This window comes from Chrysochloris asiatica, unplaced genomic scaffold, assembly GCF_000296735.1.
Source record: "Chrysochloris asiatica unplaced genomic scaffold, ChrAsi1.0 scaffold00029, whole genome shotgun sequence".
Taxonomy (NCBI): domain Eukaryota; kingdom Metazoa; phylum Chordata; class Mammalia; order Afrosoricida; family Chrysochloridae; genus Chrysochloris; species Chrysochloris asiatica.
In genome coordinates, this window is record NW_006408547.1 from 18,120,154 (window position 1) to 18,136,492 (window position 16,339).

The window sequence follows — 16,339 nt, forward strand, 5'->3', positions numbered from 1 at the left end:
AGTAAACCATGTGGTTTTCAGATTCAAAATGCCCAATACCAGTCCATTTCAGCTCACTGGTGCCTAAGATATCAATGTTTATGCGTTCCATTTCATTTTTGACAATTTCTAATTTTCCTAGATTCATACTTCGTACACTCATATTCCTATTATGAATGGATGTTTACAGCTGTTTCTTTTCATTTTGAGTTGTGCCCCATCAGCAAACGAAGGTCCTGTGGCTTTATTCCCAAGGGCTTTACTCCATTTGTGTCATCACGGTCAGCTCTACTTTGAGGTGGCAGCTCTTCCCTAGTCGCATTTTGAGTGCCTTGCAACCTGAGGGGGCCATTTTCCTACACTGTATCTGTCAGTGTTTCTCTGCTATTCATATGGTTTTCAGTGACTAAATATTCGGAAGTAGTTTGTCACTCCTTCTTTCTAGTCTGTCTTCATCGGAAGTTCATCTGAAACCTGTCCACCATGGATGACCCTGGAGGTTATTTAAAATACTGGTGGCATAGCTTTCAGAATCACAGCAACTCACAAGCTACCACAGTACGACAAACTGACAGAAGATTGAGGCCACTTTCGCTTTAGTTTTATGTAAAATCGTCTTCACTGTCAGAGGTTTGAATCAAACTTCTATTGTTGTTGTTGTCAACGAGACAGTCATTTTGACTCAGATCCACCCTGTCTAGGGTTTCTGAGGCTTAAATCTTTGGTGGTATTGTTAAGTGCCATCAAGTTGGTTCTGACTCACAGCAATGCTGTATAGGGTTTCCAAGAAGCCTACAGTGCCATACCAAAGCCTCATTTTTCTCTTCCAATAAGGTGAGAACAGCTGATCTTGTGGTCAGAAGTCCAGTGCTTATCCTACAGAGTCATATTGTTGTTATTGTTGTTAAGTGCCATCAAGTCGGTTCTGACCCATAGCAACCCTGTATAGGGTTTCTATGGAGCAGCTGGTGAGCTTGAACTGCCGACCTTGCTGTTCGTTTTTAAACGGCTTTGCAGTCTAGCGCATTAACCCACAGCGCCACACACAGAACCACATTTTTTTAGGTTCGACAAATGCCCTCTACTAGCCCTCACACACAGCAAATTCTTCAACACAATCACTTTGATTTGTTCTAAAAACAGCTTTGAAATCATTGAAAAGGCGTTGAGCCTCTTGTACTAATTAAAAAAACATGCACCTGTTCTGACTGAACTACAACTTTGGCTTAAAGACCCACTTAGGCATGAATCTCGCTGGTAACCTGGAGTCGGCCTGTATTTATTAAGTAGATAATGCTGGGCTCATTGCTTAGACTTCAAGTCTCAGCATCCTCTTATTGGTTTAATAAGCTCTTCTCAGTATTAAAATGAATTCAAAAGCAAATCCCACACTTGTTATTGTAAGAGGAAAAAAAAATCAAATGACAAATTAACCATGGTTATCCCCTGGGAGGGCTGAGGTTACATGTAACTTCTGTTTTCTCCTTTGTGCATTTCAATGTTTTCCAGTTTTTCTACAATGAACACATAGTTGAACAAACATAGTTAATGTTGAAGAAGGGAGTTACTGAAATTCAAATGCTACCACTTCTGAAGTGGAACAATTTAAGCAATAAATACCATTTAATCTAAGAAACGAGTTGAGCACATTAGAATAAGTCAAACAATGCATGCATTACACTTGAAACTGAATGCCCACCTGAGGAGACTTATTCCAAACCTGAACCCAACAGGCCAGTAAAAAGACCCCTATCCCCACACCTCAGGTGTTCAAGGCTGGAAACTATCAGCAGGACCACAGCAGTTAAAATAACTCTCAAAGAACACACTGATGGATGTGGGGCTTCCCAAGTTGAGTGGGCTCAAGTTCAACCGCTGGAGCTGAACTCAAGAATAAATTAAAACAACACACAATGTTCTGCCTAAAAGCTGCTCAATTAAGGGAACCCTTTGTTGGTGGGATAATGTTTTGTTAAAAAAATTAAACCCCAGCAGCACAATAATTGCATTCAAGTCACAAAATGAACAGAGTGCTAACAATGCTGATAAATGACTATAAATGTTGTTAATAATTACACCTAGTTATGCTGGAACATTTGCATGAAAATGGATGAAGAGTAGGAGGAGGGTCTAAATTAGGCATTTGATTTTGCATGGACTCTGTGTGTGTGTGTGTTGTGTGTTGTGCAATTTTCTATTTTATTCACATATATGCAGATGAATTAGAAGGTTCAGTTAAACGACAGTGACTGAAATTGGCCTTAGACATCTGCCACCATCTGTGAGCCACACACAGGAACCAGAAATATAACGTGGAGGAGAACACTTTATTTTTGTCAGGCTTTCTGTGTGACAGGAGTTCTAGTGTGGAGCTGTAGAGTAAGCACAGGACTGCTAACTTCAAGACGGTGAGTCAAACCCATCAGCTGCTCCTCGGAAACCCTACACAGGGGTTCCTATGCGTCAGAACTGACTTGATAACGCTTCACAACAACTGTGTGATGGGGGATCAAGTGAATACAGAGAGGGAAGATAAGGCAGCAGATTTAAAGAGTTGTAGCAAAGTGCCGTCGAGTTGGTTCAACTCATAGCGAACCTGTACAGAGTTTCTGAGGAGGAGCTGGTGGATTTGAACTGCCAACCTTGGGGTTCACAGCCCACTGCTGATACCATAGCACCATACTAGGAGGCCAATAGTTGTCTGCCCCTTTAAAGTTTGTGTGTTTTCTCTCCACATTTACAAAGAAACTAATGCTATAGTTATTCAAGTTCACGTCATCACTAGAAGTCAGTTCTCCTTGTTCTCAAACCAGGACTCTTTCCACTGAGCAATTAAATGATCAGTAGATTCACAATAACTTTTATCTGCAGAATGCTAGAAAATGTTTTGAAAGCGCTGCCCAAAGCCCAGAATAAAAAGCAGAAAAGTTGCTACCTTTTCTACTTAGATGAAGGATTTTATGTTATTAGCTATCTCTAAACATAAGTTTTAGAACCTCCCCAAAGGGAAGACCTCAGAGGGAACCTTTAAGCCTTGAGAAGTAGCCCCATATAGCTAAGTTCAAGTAACCATGGAAACCTCAGAGCTCAGAGCCACGGAGAAAGGAATGAGAGATCCAGATGGAGTAATGGGTAGCAGGTTTAAACAACATCACTTCTAAGTTTCCTTCTTAATGAGTTTCTACAAGTCTAATAACAGAGCTCTGGTAGCATAGTGGTTATGAATCGGGTTGTGAACCTGAAGGTCAGCAGTTCGAAACTACCAGCTGTTCTGCGGGAGAAAGATGAGGCTTTCTGCTCCCGTAAAGATTTACAGCCTCGGAAACCCTGTACAGGGTTGTTATGAGTCGGAACCCACTCCATGGCACTTAACAACAACAATAGAAACTGTAGAAACCCCAAAATGTAAAGTGTTGGGACATTAAAACAACTAAGATTCTTGTTTATGTTTCTAGTACCCGAGGTGCCCCATTGAAGGTAATGTGCCCACAGAGGAACCATTTCTAAGACACAAGGCATCTCATGGTGATATACTTGGAATATTTCAAAAGCCTGCCCCGAGCGCCTTTGGTTTCTACCACATCAAAATCAAATGTCAATTTTATTAAGAAGTGAAATAGGAAACATGTATCAATGAATATTCATGTTCTACCTTATATCGTCCAAGGGAAGCTAAACAAAAAACACAAAAATTGTTAGTTTTCCTTCCAGTGCAGCAGGCATGATTCTGAGCAATAAAGTCTCAAAACAGAACAGTCCGTAGGCACCCAGTGGTACAATGGAGAATAACAGGCCTATGTTTAAAAAAATGGAAATCTAAACGCACAGAATGATTGTTCTCATTTTATGACCCACAAAACAAAAGTTCTTATAGCCCCAAGGAAAAGAAAATCAAAGTTAGCAGAAGGCATTTTAATTCACGTAAGGCACTAATAAGAAAATATGTGATTTTCTTATTTAATGGACATCTCTTAGCCTTTCTGTTCCAAAGACATACAGGGTACAGATCTCATATTAGAACTGTGATCTGCCAGGACCTCACCTTCACGAGTGCTCTATCTGTGGGCATCATAAAGGTCTGTAATTTTCCTAAAACAGGAATTGGTCATCAACTATCAAGGACCACAAAACCATTACGACAAAGCCACAATCACAGCAATGGTTCTTAATGGCTCCCAACACTTCCTTCCCTTGGCCCTCGCTGACTGTGGGGCTGTTGGTAAACCAAGAGTCAAAAGCTGCTTAATTCTTTACAGAAGACACAGGAAAAGCGCAGCTTTTGCTCACTTTCACCTGCCTGAGGCAAACATTTTCTGACGTGTTATTCTTTTTATCCTTTATTATCTGAGTCTGTAAAATGTGAAATTATAAAATACCTTGTCAAATTAACTTATTTGCCACTTTGGTATTATTGCTGAGTAGACTTAAGGAGCCGTTTTTTAATTAGAAGGAAGAAGGCAAACATAGGACAATCTTGTACTTTTTAGTCATAATAACTTCAATGTACCATTTTACTTCCACAGGCAAACGACCGTGGACTTGAAGGCAGACTCCATATGTGAGTGTAAATAAGTGAGCCCACCATATACATTCATAGTAGGGATATTATCACCCCAATGATGACAATATGGCTTTTGATGGCAAAAAAAAATTATGAGGGCTGAAATCTTTATAATATATAAAATAAATCTGTATCAATCTTGTATATAAAACATAACTATATACCATATATAAACAGATAACATAGTTAGTATATCTTGAGAGTGATTAGGGAAAAAATTCTAAAAAGACATCATGTTCTTGTGTGCCGTTGAGTTCATTCCAATCCATAGCGACCCTGTATAAGGTTTCCAAGAGTGGCTGGTGGGTTTGAACTACTGACTTAATGGTTAACTCAGTTACAAGTTCACTGATTATCCTATAGTGCCTCACTAGGTACCCCATAAAAAAGACATCATTGAGAGCCCAAAAATAAACGAATATGGAGACCAAAAAGGTTTGCTGGGGAATCCAGCAAAATCCCTTTGCTCATAGGCTGAAATGTGAGCAACAAGGCGAGTCATATAACACATGAAAACACAAATTTGGCTTCAAAAATGGGCATTATCTCACCTTGGTTTTTATACTACAATATTGATAGGATAACCACTTTATATCAAATCTTTTTACAATGATTTCTGTTACAAACATGGGTATCACATTTAATAAAACTGAATGACAACAGACTGCCTATTGAAAGAAAATAAAACAAGTTATGTCCAGACCATAAGAGACTTTTCTTCCTCAATTATACATCTGCCCCTAAATACGCTCAACTTACCTACTAATGAATGGTCTGATATTGTCCCCAGCAATGGGTGCCATAGACATGGGCATTGGTTCAGGAGTGGACAGCCAATAGGAATAGTCATTTCTGGATGCAAAGTTGCACACATTGTTGATGTTACAGAAGAGGAAGGGCATTGTACTAAACTTGCGCAGGCAGCTTCCAGCCGTTCCTAAAAGACATAATCAAGAGAAGACAATGTGAATTGTTTTCCTTATGGTTTATAATCTATCTTTATTTAAAATGGATTGCAACTGGCTCATAAAGAAAGGCATATATTCAACTATAACCATTAAAATGGAAATTTGACAAATGAAAAATTATAGAAAGGAAGAGGAAGGGCTTCAAAAAGTTTGTGGAAAAATTCCATTATCTTTCAATTCCATTTCTTCATGAACTTTTTGAAGCCCTCATGTATACCGAATAAAGTTATCACTGTTGTAAAAGAATATTAAATTAAATTCACAGTGATCAAGGCAAAAGGGAAACTATAAGGAATCATACAGGAACTTTTTTATACATAGAAACAAATTTATCAGTAGGGAGAATTGTTTTTTCCTTGAACTAGATTCTAGAAGGAATTTAACATGTATCCTATACAGTGGTTATTAAACAATGAATTGGACAATGTCTTTAACAAGTTTTTCTGACAATTCAGAGATGTTCTTTTCATAGCCACTGTTTCTAACCTAGTGAAAGTTAAAGATGTTTCTACAGATGTAAAATCATAAGTGGACAAAGCTTAGAACACGCAATAGTTAGCTACCCTATTTTAAGGCTATCAACAAAAATGGTTTTGTGTGTACTCCAAGAGTTTTTATTATACTTGATGATTTGAAGAAGTGATCAAAAGTTTTATTAATTTAAAAACCGTGAAGATTCAGCCTTTACATTATCTTGGTTTTGTATAATAATTGCTAGTAGTTATTGAGCTGACGGTTCATTTAATAAGGATGAAGGGGAATAGGGTCAAGCCTGTCTTCTATGTACTGTTGTCCTAATGGTTCCTTGAGACTGCAGGACCAGAGATAAGTACAGTTAAATCAGAGTAAAAAAAGACAGTTGTCAATGAGTCAATTGCACCTCATGATGACCGTATGTGTATTCAGAGGACAATTGTTCTTCACAGGGTTTTAATGGCTGTGGTCTTGGAAGTAAAATGCTTTTCTTCTGAAGCCTCTAGGTGGACGTGAACTGCTTAGTAGGCACTTGATCACTCTATGTGGAATGAGTAAATAAACTATAGATGACTTACCCAAGTCCTGGCCATGGGCCCGTTCATTGCCTTGCACATAGAGCAAAGAGTACCCATGGTAAAGAATTTTGGTACCAGGAGGACACTGTGGATCATCTGTTGTTTGACTATGCCTGGTCACAAGGAAGCCATGATCAACAGACGGAGTGCCAGGGGGGCCCATCGACCCTGGAGCCCCATCAGGACCTGGTGGACCAGGAAGTCCTCTTGGACCTATAAGAAAGAAGACACTTTTTTTTGCCCCAGTTATAAACAAATTCCCACACAAAAGACTTCAAAACATTTCTCTCAAAAAAGTTTTGAATATTATGTATTTCTGCAAAGTATCTTACCTTTTCACATTACAAAATAAGCAAACAACAAAAACTTAGTAAAAAAAAACTAAATTAGTAATCTAAAAACCCACCTACTTCATGGTACTTTATCTTTTCCTTTTCACACATCACCTCAACATATTTTTATATGTACCCTGTTGTTGTTAAGTGCCATCGAGTCAGTTCTGACGCATAGTGACCCTATATACGGATTCTGAGGCGCAGCTGGTGGGTCTGAACTGCCAACCTTATAGTTCGCAGTCCAGTGCTGATCTTACAGAGCCAGGTGTTGTTATTAAGTGCCACTGAGTCAGTTCTCACAGAGACATTGTATAGGGTTTCCAAAGAGCAGCTAGTGAGTTTGAACCACAGACCTTATGGCTAGCAGTCTGATGCTTACCCTATAGCACCACACCAGGGCTCCATAAGCACAGTTGTTGTTGTTGTTGTTAAGTGCTGCACAGTACTTAGTGTCTAACAGTCAATACATTTAGTTCAATAAATAAGCCCATCAGTTTCTACCATGACTCTGTGCCCTTCATTCATATAGAGCTTTGAGGCTTTTCTAAGGGAGGATTATTATAGTTCTTAATCAAGCTAATTTTAAGGTGTCTTTTCCCTCCATGAGCAGATCCGATGTCTGTATGTGAAAGTAAAGGAGTCAGAAAGTTCCTGGAGCGTTGGGATCTTTGATCCGTTAGTCAATGCCCCTGTTTGCTGTGTCAAAGTCAGGATGATCTGAAACCCTCACTGCCAGCAGTAGAGTCATTATGGAATATTTCAGTGCTTTCTAAGGAAGGAAGATCAAATTTATCCAAAGTGATTGTGACTTTGGGGTCAACAATGGTATTATTTTTCAGTCCTACTTTCCCTTGCCAGTGACTGAAATAGAATCTTTGTTGCTGCAGCCTGCTACCCTCACAGAGGACTGCCCAAGGGCGTCACAAATGGCCTGCTTTCAACAACATCTGAAAAACAGTATGCTTTGCTCAGCATCCGTCTCTTTCTTCAGGAAAAATGGCAACCCTTTAGCTCATATATGACCCGATTTCTTCTAAGAGACAGACTTCGCTGGAAATCTTTTGAGTCACATTTTCACCTTCATTTTGTAAGTTATTACATGCCCAGTCCTACCGCTTCTAACTAAAAGAGGAAGTTAAATTAGGCTGGACACACCACGTACCTGGAGGCCCAAAAGGTCCCGTCTCTCCCTTCTGGCCAGGAGCACCGTCAAACCCTGGGGCACCTGGAGGCCCAGGCAAACCATTCAACCCTGTCACACCTAGACCAAAGGAAAAAGAATTCAAGCTCTGGATAGCAGGACAGTGTTATCATGTTCTTGTCTTTTGAAATGCTTTAGTCTTCTGCAGAGGCAAGCATAAGATCTCTGAGTGTCGATGAGAATACTTTATAAAAACCAAGCCAACCTTAGAAGCCAAGATGGCCAAACTTCATCTCTCATACTTCGGACATATTTTCAGGGGTCACTGGAGAAGGATATCATGTTTGGTACAGTGGAGGGTCAGAGAAAAAGAGGAAGACCCCTAAAGAGATGGATTGGCCAAGTGGCGGCATCGATGGACTCAAGGCAAGTAATTCAGTGGCTACAGGGCAAACATGTGTTAACTTGGGTGGTAGGGATGCAATATACAGTAAGAGGGAGGTTGCAGAAGAATGATGTAGACAGATGAAGACACAGGGAGGAATGCAAGATTCAAAGGAGATGGAAGTAAATACTGTTGTATGCACAACCCTGAAATATCACTGTTCTATTGGTAGAAACATGGACAGATACACAGATTGAAAGGGTATGGGAGGGAGAATGGAATTATACCCCAAAAAATATGGGTCTGATATAGGGTATTTGTACATAAGTATTTACTCTTATTGTAACTCTACCTATGAATGTCGTGGAACATATAGGGGACAAATAAAAGCGTCTTGAACATTACTAAACACCTTGAGGCAGTGAGTTGCTGAACCTGGGTCTCAGGGGACACCATGGTCAATTGGCACAGCATAGTTCATAAAGACAATATTCTACATCCTACTTTGCTGAGTAGTGTCTAGGATCTTAAAAGCTCATGAGTGGCCATCTAAGGTGCAACTGTTGGTCTTTCCATGTGGAAGAAAGAGAGTTATGAAAATTGAAGATGCTTGGAATCCATTAGTCCAATGGACTCATTGTGACTACTAGTCGTTGTGACTCTAAGATCAAAAGAACTAGATAATGCCTGAGGGATTATATTAGAAAGTCCCAGCTAGATTAGGAGAACAAATTTGGAACAAAACTCAAAATTATTTTTTAGAAAACATGGTATTACTGTTCAGAAAGAGACTGGAGGAACCAAACCTGAGGCTATGACCATTGACCACATTTCAGGTCTGGAACAGAACTCACCCTCGTGGCCCAATTTTCATCCAAGGGGTGGACAACAACACTAGTGAGATATTTAGGATCAAAGGGCAACATTTACCTGGGTTCAGAAGAGTTGGGAAGGAGGGTTGAATGGAGATAGGAACCACAGGGAGGAAGTGAGTTAATTCACTTAGGGGATTGTAATTACTGAGATGATACAAAGAGGGTGGTTTGTTGGATGTAAAACTGATGCTATGCTCTGTAAACCTTCACTCAGTTCACAATATGAAGTTAAATAAAAAGACAAAAAAAAAAAAGAACCAAGCCAATACACACTTCGCAGAAGCAATTTTCAAGTTAATATTCACATGGATACATACTTCACCATCTAATTCTTTGTTCTCACTAGTTTTTTATTGTTGGTATTGTTCAGCAAATCATGTTGGAAAAGGAGGATATACATTCTATTGTTAAGTGCTGCCAAGTCCGTTTTAACTCATAGCAATCCTGTATTGGGTTTTCAAAAGGAGCAACTGGTGGGTTTGAACCACCGACCTTATGGTTTGCAGTCCAGTGCTGACTGGTGATATTTAACATAATTTCCTTTCCTCAAGGGTTTCCCCTTTGGCTGTACTCTGACACCTTAAATCATTTTTAAACAACAACAACAAAAAAAATATATATATATATTGCCATAGTAGATATTGCCACGTCATTTAAACTTAAATTTTCATGGATGCTCGCTTTCAACTGGAAGTGTTTTCACTCTTCTTTGTTGTCTACCTGCCCCTTACCAAATTTACTGTTGTACGGTAGTCAGTTAATTCACAGACTCATAGTAACCGTACTGCACCTAGTAGAGCTCCCCCACAGAGTTCGTTAGTCTGTAGACTTTAAGAGAACACACGAGCAGGTCTCTTCTCCTGTGGAGAGGCTTGTGGGTTTGAACTGCCGATCTTTCACAGAGCGGTAAACCACTGTGTCATAGGCACTTCTTCCTAACCAGTAGTTCTTGGAATGGTAAGTATTCGGGTCAAATGAGCTTAAAGGCTCTAGGTTAGGGTGTCTGGGAACAAGATTAGCAGAAAGCTTTGCCAGTGAAGGAGAACCTCTAGACCCATTGCAGGAAAACACTGGTTTTTACATTTCTAAATTGGTGCTTCTTGTCACCCACTATCTGCTACCGGGAAAGGAACCAATATCTGGTTCCTTTAGCCCCAGTATTTCTAACTGAATATGACCATGTGGAGTTGGATCTTTCTCTAGCTTTTTTTTTTTTTTCTGGTTTTTAAGAACACTTGAACAAATCCATCTGGTTGATATAAACATAAGGCAAATAAGAAAGTAATCTTTTAATACGTGTTGGTATAATCACTACCCAGAAACTTTAATTTTAGACACATGGGTCAAGGTGAAATCCGCCCACTTCACCCCCTGACCACTGACTCCACACATCACCCCACACAGTCCTATAGTCTTACCTTGTTGTCCTTTAGGACCTGGAGGTCCCTGAAGTCCCTTCAGACCTGCTGGACCCTCAGGGCCAGGGAGCCCTGGTTCCCCTTTGATGACATGGTAAGGGCCTGGGGGTCCCGGGGGCCCTGGAAGACCTGTGAGAATCAGGGATGCAACTTATCAATTTCACTGTAAACATGTTAGGGCAGAAACTGCTACAAGATAAAAGTCCAGTATGAAACAGTCAAATGGAATGACTTTCTCAAAAGTAAAATCATTATCCAAAGCTCAAGAAACCAGATCCTTGCAAAACACATATTTACTCTGCACATCTTGATTATTTCATCTGAATTCTAAACTCTCAGTGCTGGAAAGCACTGTGATATCATCCAACAAATCCCCCACAGACTCCTGCAGGCCTTCATTTTGAGATGAAACAACGCTTTCTAAAGGGACCCATTTCTTATTTGTGTAATTGCCATATTTGCAGTTGGAAACTTTCTTCTTATGTTTGTCTGAAGTTGGCCTAAGTGAATATTATAACCATTGGTCTTAATGTCTTTAAGGATAAGTAAAGTTAACCTTTCTTCTGTATGGTATCTCTTGAAATATTTACGTTAAATAATACAAAGTTTGCAGAGGCTCATGGGGTAACTCCTCAGCCTCCTCTCATTTGGCCAAACACCTTCTGTTTTCCCTCTTCCACATACAACTTTTCCTCTGTTCCTTTTCTTAATATTCCACTTTTGGGAACATTCTGTTTTGTCATTCTCTCTCTTAAAACATGGTTTTAAGAATTAACACAACTCTAAAATCCAGTAAATCTTGGTAAATACTAAAACTGTTTCCTAACAAAATTATTAACCCCTTTCTTGAAGTCACTTCATACTGTTGGCTCTGAGTGGTGGAACAGACAGCTAAGACTCTTTACTGTGGAGAATGTCCTACTGTGAAACCAGACTTTATTCCCTCAACACACAGACAGACATTTTTCCTATTATAAACTTCTAGTGGTTCAGTTCACTCTAACTTTATAGCCTGCTAAAAATTTTAAAATCTTAAGCCTGCTACATAATCGTCTAGTCATACACCATCTCCCCTGAACCTCAATAAGACAAGTCTCCTTCGGTGGTGGAATCAAACAGACTCACCAAACACAGCAACCTTAGCAAATTGTTGTTACGTGCAGTTGACTCACAGTGACCCAGATGGGGTTTCTGAGGCTATAAATCTTTGTAGAAAGCCTCATCTGGCTGGTAGACTAGAACTGCATGTTCCCAAATCTAGTGTGTTGTTGTTAAGCGCCGTTGAGTTGGTTCCAACTCATGGTGACTCTGTGTAGGGTTTCCGAGGTGTGGCTGGTGAGTTTGAACAATCAACCTTGAGGTTCAGACTGACCTTGTGGTCAAGCACATCTGTAGTGCCACACCATAGTACCAAAAATTGCTATTTAATTTTTTCAATGATCTTTAAGTCATTTCAGATACATAAAGGTAAACATCCTAATTTTGTGTGTTCAATGAGTTTTCTATTGCCCTGTGTGGTATCCACCTCCAGAACAAACCCTCCTACCTTTAGATCCAGGAAAACCGTGATCTCCTTGATCTCCTTTAATTCCCTGGATGCCAGGGAGACCTTTCTGACCTAAAAGAAAAGTACAAAATTGTTTTTCATATTAATTGCAAATTATATGCAAATATATTTTTGTTGTTGTATGCCATCAAGTCAGTTCCAACTCATAGCAACCCTGTATAGGGGTTTCCAGGAGCAGCTGGTGGGTTCGAACTGTCGACCTTGAGGTTACCAGTTCAGTGCTTTTCCTACAGTGCCACACCAGTGCTTATATAAAAATACACAAGCACACATATATAGTGAGCACATTTCTGATTTATCCTTGTGGGAAAAAAAGAGCATTTCGAGCTAGCTGTGTAAAACTTTAAGTAAACTCTTATTTCTAAAACTATTAAGTTCCATTTTTACAGTATGAGATGAAACTTTAAAATGATCATGGCTAGAGGTTCAAATGGTGCTATTTTTGTCCAGAATCGGGTTTCCATGTTTCCCCAAATGACCATTAAGACCCTTGAAGGCTAGAACTTCGTATTATTCATCTTTCATAAGTCTCTGATACAACAACAAAAAAATCAATGCCTGGAAACTGGTACCCAATGCCCAGTAAATGTTTAATACATTAATTACCCAAATCCGTGATATCTTTTTGACATCTAAACATTTTTGTTGTTATTAAGTGCTGTTGAGTTGATTCCAACCCATAGCAACCTACTATAGGGTTTCCTAGGAGCAGCTGGTGAGCTAGAACCACCAACCTTGCAGTTCAAATGGCTTTGCAGTCTGGAGCATTAACCACAAATGTGGTAGCTGTTAATTCTTCATAAGAAAATCAGAATGTCTTTATAGAGCCATTCACAGGATTATAAAACCTGGACTGCCACAGAGAAATGGTGCTTTTGATTTAAAAAGAAGACGATCTCATATAGCTCATGCTCTAATTGTACAGAGCCTGTCAACATTCAAGTACCTCTGGAAAGGAAGCTCTGGGGATAAGTGTCCATTCAAATAGCATCTCCTTTACTTACCCTGAAATCCTGGGACACCTGGAGGTCCCATATCACCCTTAGAGCCCGTGATTCCTGGAGAGCCACCAATACCCTAGACAACACAAAAGAGATATCAGCTGGGAACTGCTATGAAGACATACAAATCTCTCAAATAACCTGTTAGGTTCCGACGGCCGAGAAAGCACCTTGATATGCTGTAAAGTAATGTGTAAATAAATGCTGCGATAGTTTCTTGAATGTTGTAGAAAGAAGGACAAATCCACTGTGGGTACATAAATTAGGAACTCTGGAAATTGAAACGTGTGAGCTCCTCTGTTAGCCCATCTACATGTTAAGGTCACTGGGAACAGAGACCAAGTTTTCATCCCAAATGCCTTGAACAAAGTGGGAAGTCATGTTATGAAAACACATCTCTCAATGACAAAAAGTAATATAACTGTACACTAACTGACTTTGAAAACTTTCCCTCAAATACCCAAGCAGAATGATTTTTCTTTCACATTCATTTCAGATCTTACGCGAAACTATTTTTAGACATGGAAAGATTTAAAAAACAAAAAAAAAAGATAGAAGAAAGTTCCTTGTAGAATATAGCACTATCCGTGTATTTTAAGTTTTCTTAATATTTCAGCATAGTTGGTCCTTACGTAGTTATGAATAACAATAAATAAATAAATCGTATTGTTTCTTACATAGATGACTTTCTTTGCTTTACTTATTTTTAAATTGCTACAACCAAAATGACTACAACATAGTACTAATGTGCCCAAAGGATGCAATGTGCCTTCACAATATACAAAGTATTCTGGAGGCTTTGAATAAAACGAATGGGTCAGAAATTATTGCTACTCCAAATAGCCTGTTTTGTACGGTTATTTACAAGTATTTCATGTTGCTGACTCATAAGTAAACACCACCACTTATTTTTCAGTTCTTAAGTCATTAAGTGTCATCGAGTCCTTTGATGTGAGTTGTTTAGGGTTTCCCAGGAGCAGCTGGTGAGTTTGAACCCCCGACCTTGCAGTTATCAGTCCTGTGTTTACCCTAGAGCAGCACACCAGGACTCCTTTTGATGCTTACAGTTAGCAAACAATCACCCAGTAGCTGCTGGTCATTAGAAAGTGCTCCGATGACTTTCAAACCTGTCTTCAGCTGCAGGGAATAACCTATATTCTTTCCAAAAACATTCCGCTTCTACATTATTTCATATATGTCTGCCTAATATTCCTCCTGTTTCCATTCTCCTCAACACACCTCTTCTTGTATATGTGTGTGTGTGTGTGTGTGTGTGCAGTGCACATGGGGGAAATAGAATGAAACTCTGCCAATGCAAATACGACACAAACAAAACCCATTTAGCCAGGGGTATGGTCAAGTTGAGAACCAAACCAGAAAGCCCAACCACTGCTTCACCTAAGAGAGACTATATTTGGGCAATGAAGGGAACCAAAGTCAAGTTAACACAAAAATGACAAAATAACAAGAACAAACAAAAACCTATTGGTGATTTATTGCACCCTGAAGCCTGCTCTTTTGAAGGCCTGCTGACGTCACCACCAATGACGTCTGCTGTTCATTCCCGGTATCCCAGCTCTGTTGCCAAGCGTAAGAGATGACTGGTCTAGTTTTACAGGAGTGCTCTTTCCAAAGCAACCCCTGACTATTACCCAGGGGATTGCTTTTCATATTCAGCTTATAGAGGTTTTTAAAAGCTCAGACACTGAACTCTAATGGCCAGTTATTTTAACATTTCTGTTTCGATAGCCCTTCTAAAACTAGACAGTAAAATAATTTATCATATTTGCTTATTCGGATGCTAATAAAGATAGCTGGTTGCTCACAAGCGAGAAGGAACAGATCTAGAGATGACTTAGCAGTATGCTATCTACATGCTTATTTACAGACACATATATGTTTAATTTTGTGATCAGAGAAAGCGCCTTTTCAAAAACAGGTAACTCACAGGCATGCCCTGGAATCCTGGGTCTCCCTTGGGTCCTGGAACACCTGGAGCCCCTGGCCAGCCTGGACTTCCTTTTTCACCTTTTAGTCCATCAAGTCCTGGGAGTCCTGCAGGCCCCATGGGTCCCGGATGCCCTAACGAAAGAGAGAAAAGTCGCTCATTTGAGGGTGGGTGGTGATATTATGCACTAGTGGCAATGGCTGGGTGTTGTCAATACTGCCCCCTAACTGTTGCTATGTGTCACAGCACCATCGCAGGCAAGGTAAGCCCATAAGAAATCAAGATTGTGCATAACAGCAAGCAAGAATGTTAATATAAATACTACAATCTCAGTTTCCAAAGTCTTCTTTTTGATGCTTCGGGGTAATGTGTTACCTTTCCACTTGGTTAAGGTTAGCGAGGTTGGCTAGAATGCTGTGTGGATTTAAGACAAACAATCTATGGTATACATAACTCAGGTCTTTTCCAACAATCTCTTTGCTCTCACTGCCTTAATTACTTGAAATACATATTGAGTTTCTTGACAGAATTAATACCAGGGAAACAATGACCCAATGCAGGTCAAAATACATGGCATCTTAAAAGTCTTAAAGAGTCTGATGGTGTACTAATGGTGTACTAACTTCAGAACTAGGAATGCTACTAAGTCTTGTAAAAAAAAAAAAAAAATTAAATTTCTTAGACACTAATTTTATGAATTTTGCTTCAGTCCCCAGCTCTAACAACTGTACTAAGTTGCTGTTAAGCACTATCGAGTCGGTTCTGACTCAGAGCGACCCTGTATACGGGTTCCCAAGGCTGGGCTGGTGAATTTGAATATTTGAATGGCCGCTCTCACGGTTTACAGTCTAGGTGTATTCTCCCACAGAATCACTCCAGAACTCTAACAGGTGGAACACCTGGGCCAATATCCTTACCTGGCAGGCCAGGTTGGCCCTGAGGTCCCCGGTCTCCTTTGGGTCCTTCCACAGGTTGTCCTGGGGCCCCAGGGCTCCCTGGTTGTCCTTGTGGGCCAGGAGGACCCATAAATCCTTGCTCTCCTTTGGGTCCAGGAATCCCAGGGCTCCCAGCTAATCCTGGGAAACCCACATCACCCTTTGAACCTAAAC

General features: G+C 39.9%; 1 protein-coding gene across 1 annotated transcript in view; it reads right to left on the reverse strand.

Annotated features, from left to right (window-relative positions):
- COL4A1 (collagen, type IV, alpha 1) overlaps window positions 1–16,339 on the reverse strand; it is a 192,112-nt gene that overhangs the window by 11,392 nt on the left and 164,381 nt on the right. Inside the window, exons 43-50 of the mRNA XM_006851539.1 lie at window positions 16,148–16,333; window positions 15,231–15,364; window positions 13,286–13,358; window positions 12,261–12,332; window positions 10,715–10,843; window positions 8,058–8,156; window positions 6,561–6,773; window positions 5,300–5,477 (exon numbers count right to left, since the gene is read on the reverse strand). Coding sequence (XP_006851602.1) covers window positions 5,300–5,477; window positions 6,561–6,773; window positions 8,058–8,156; window positions 10,715–10,843; window positions 12,261–12,332; window positions 13,286–13,358; window positions 15,231–15,364; window positions 16,148–16,333 — 1,084 coding nt within the window. The remainder of the gene's footprint in view (window positions 1–5,299; window positions 5,478–6,560; window positions 6,774–8,057; window positions 8,157–10,714; window positions 10,844–12,260; window positions 12,333–13,285; window positions 13,359–15,230; window positions 15,365–16,147; window positions 16,334–16,339) is intronic.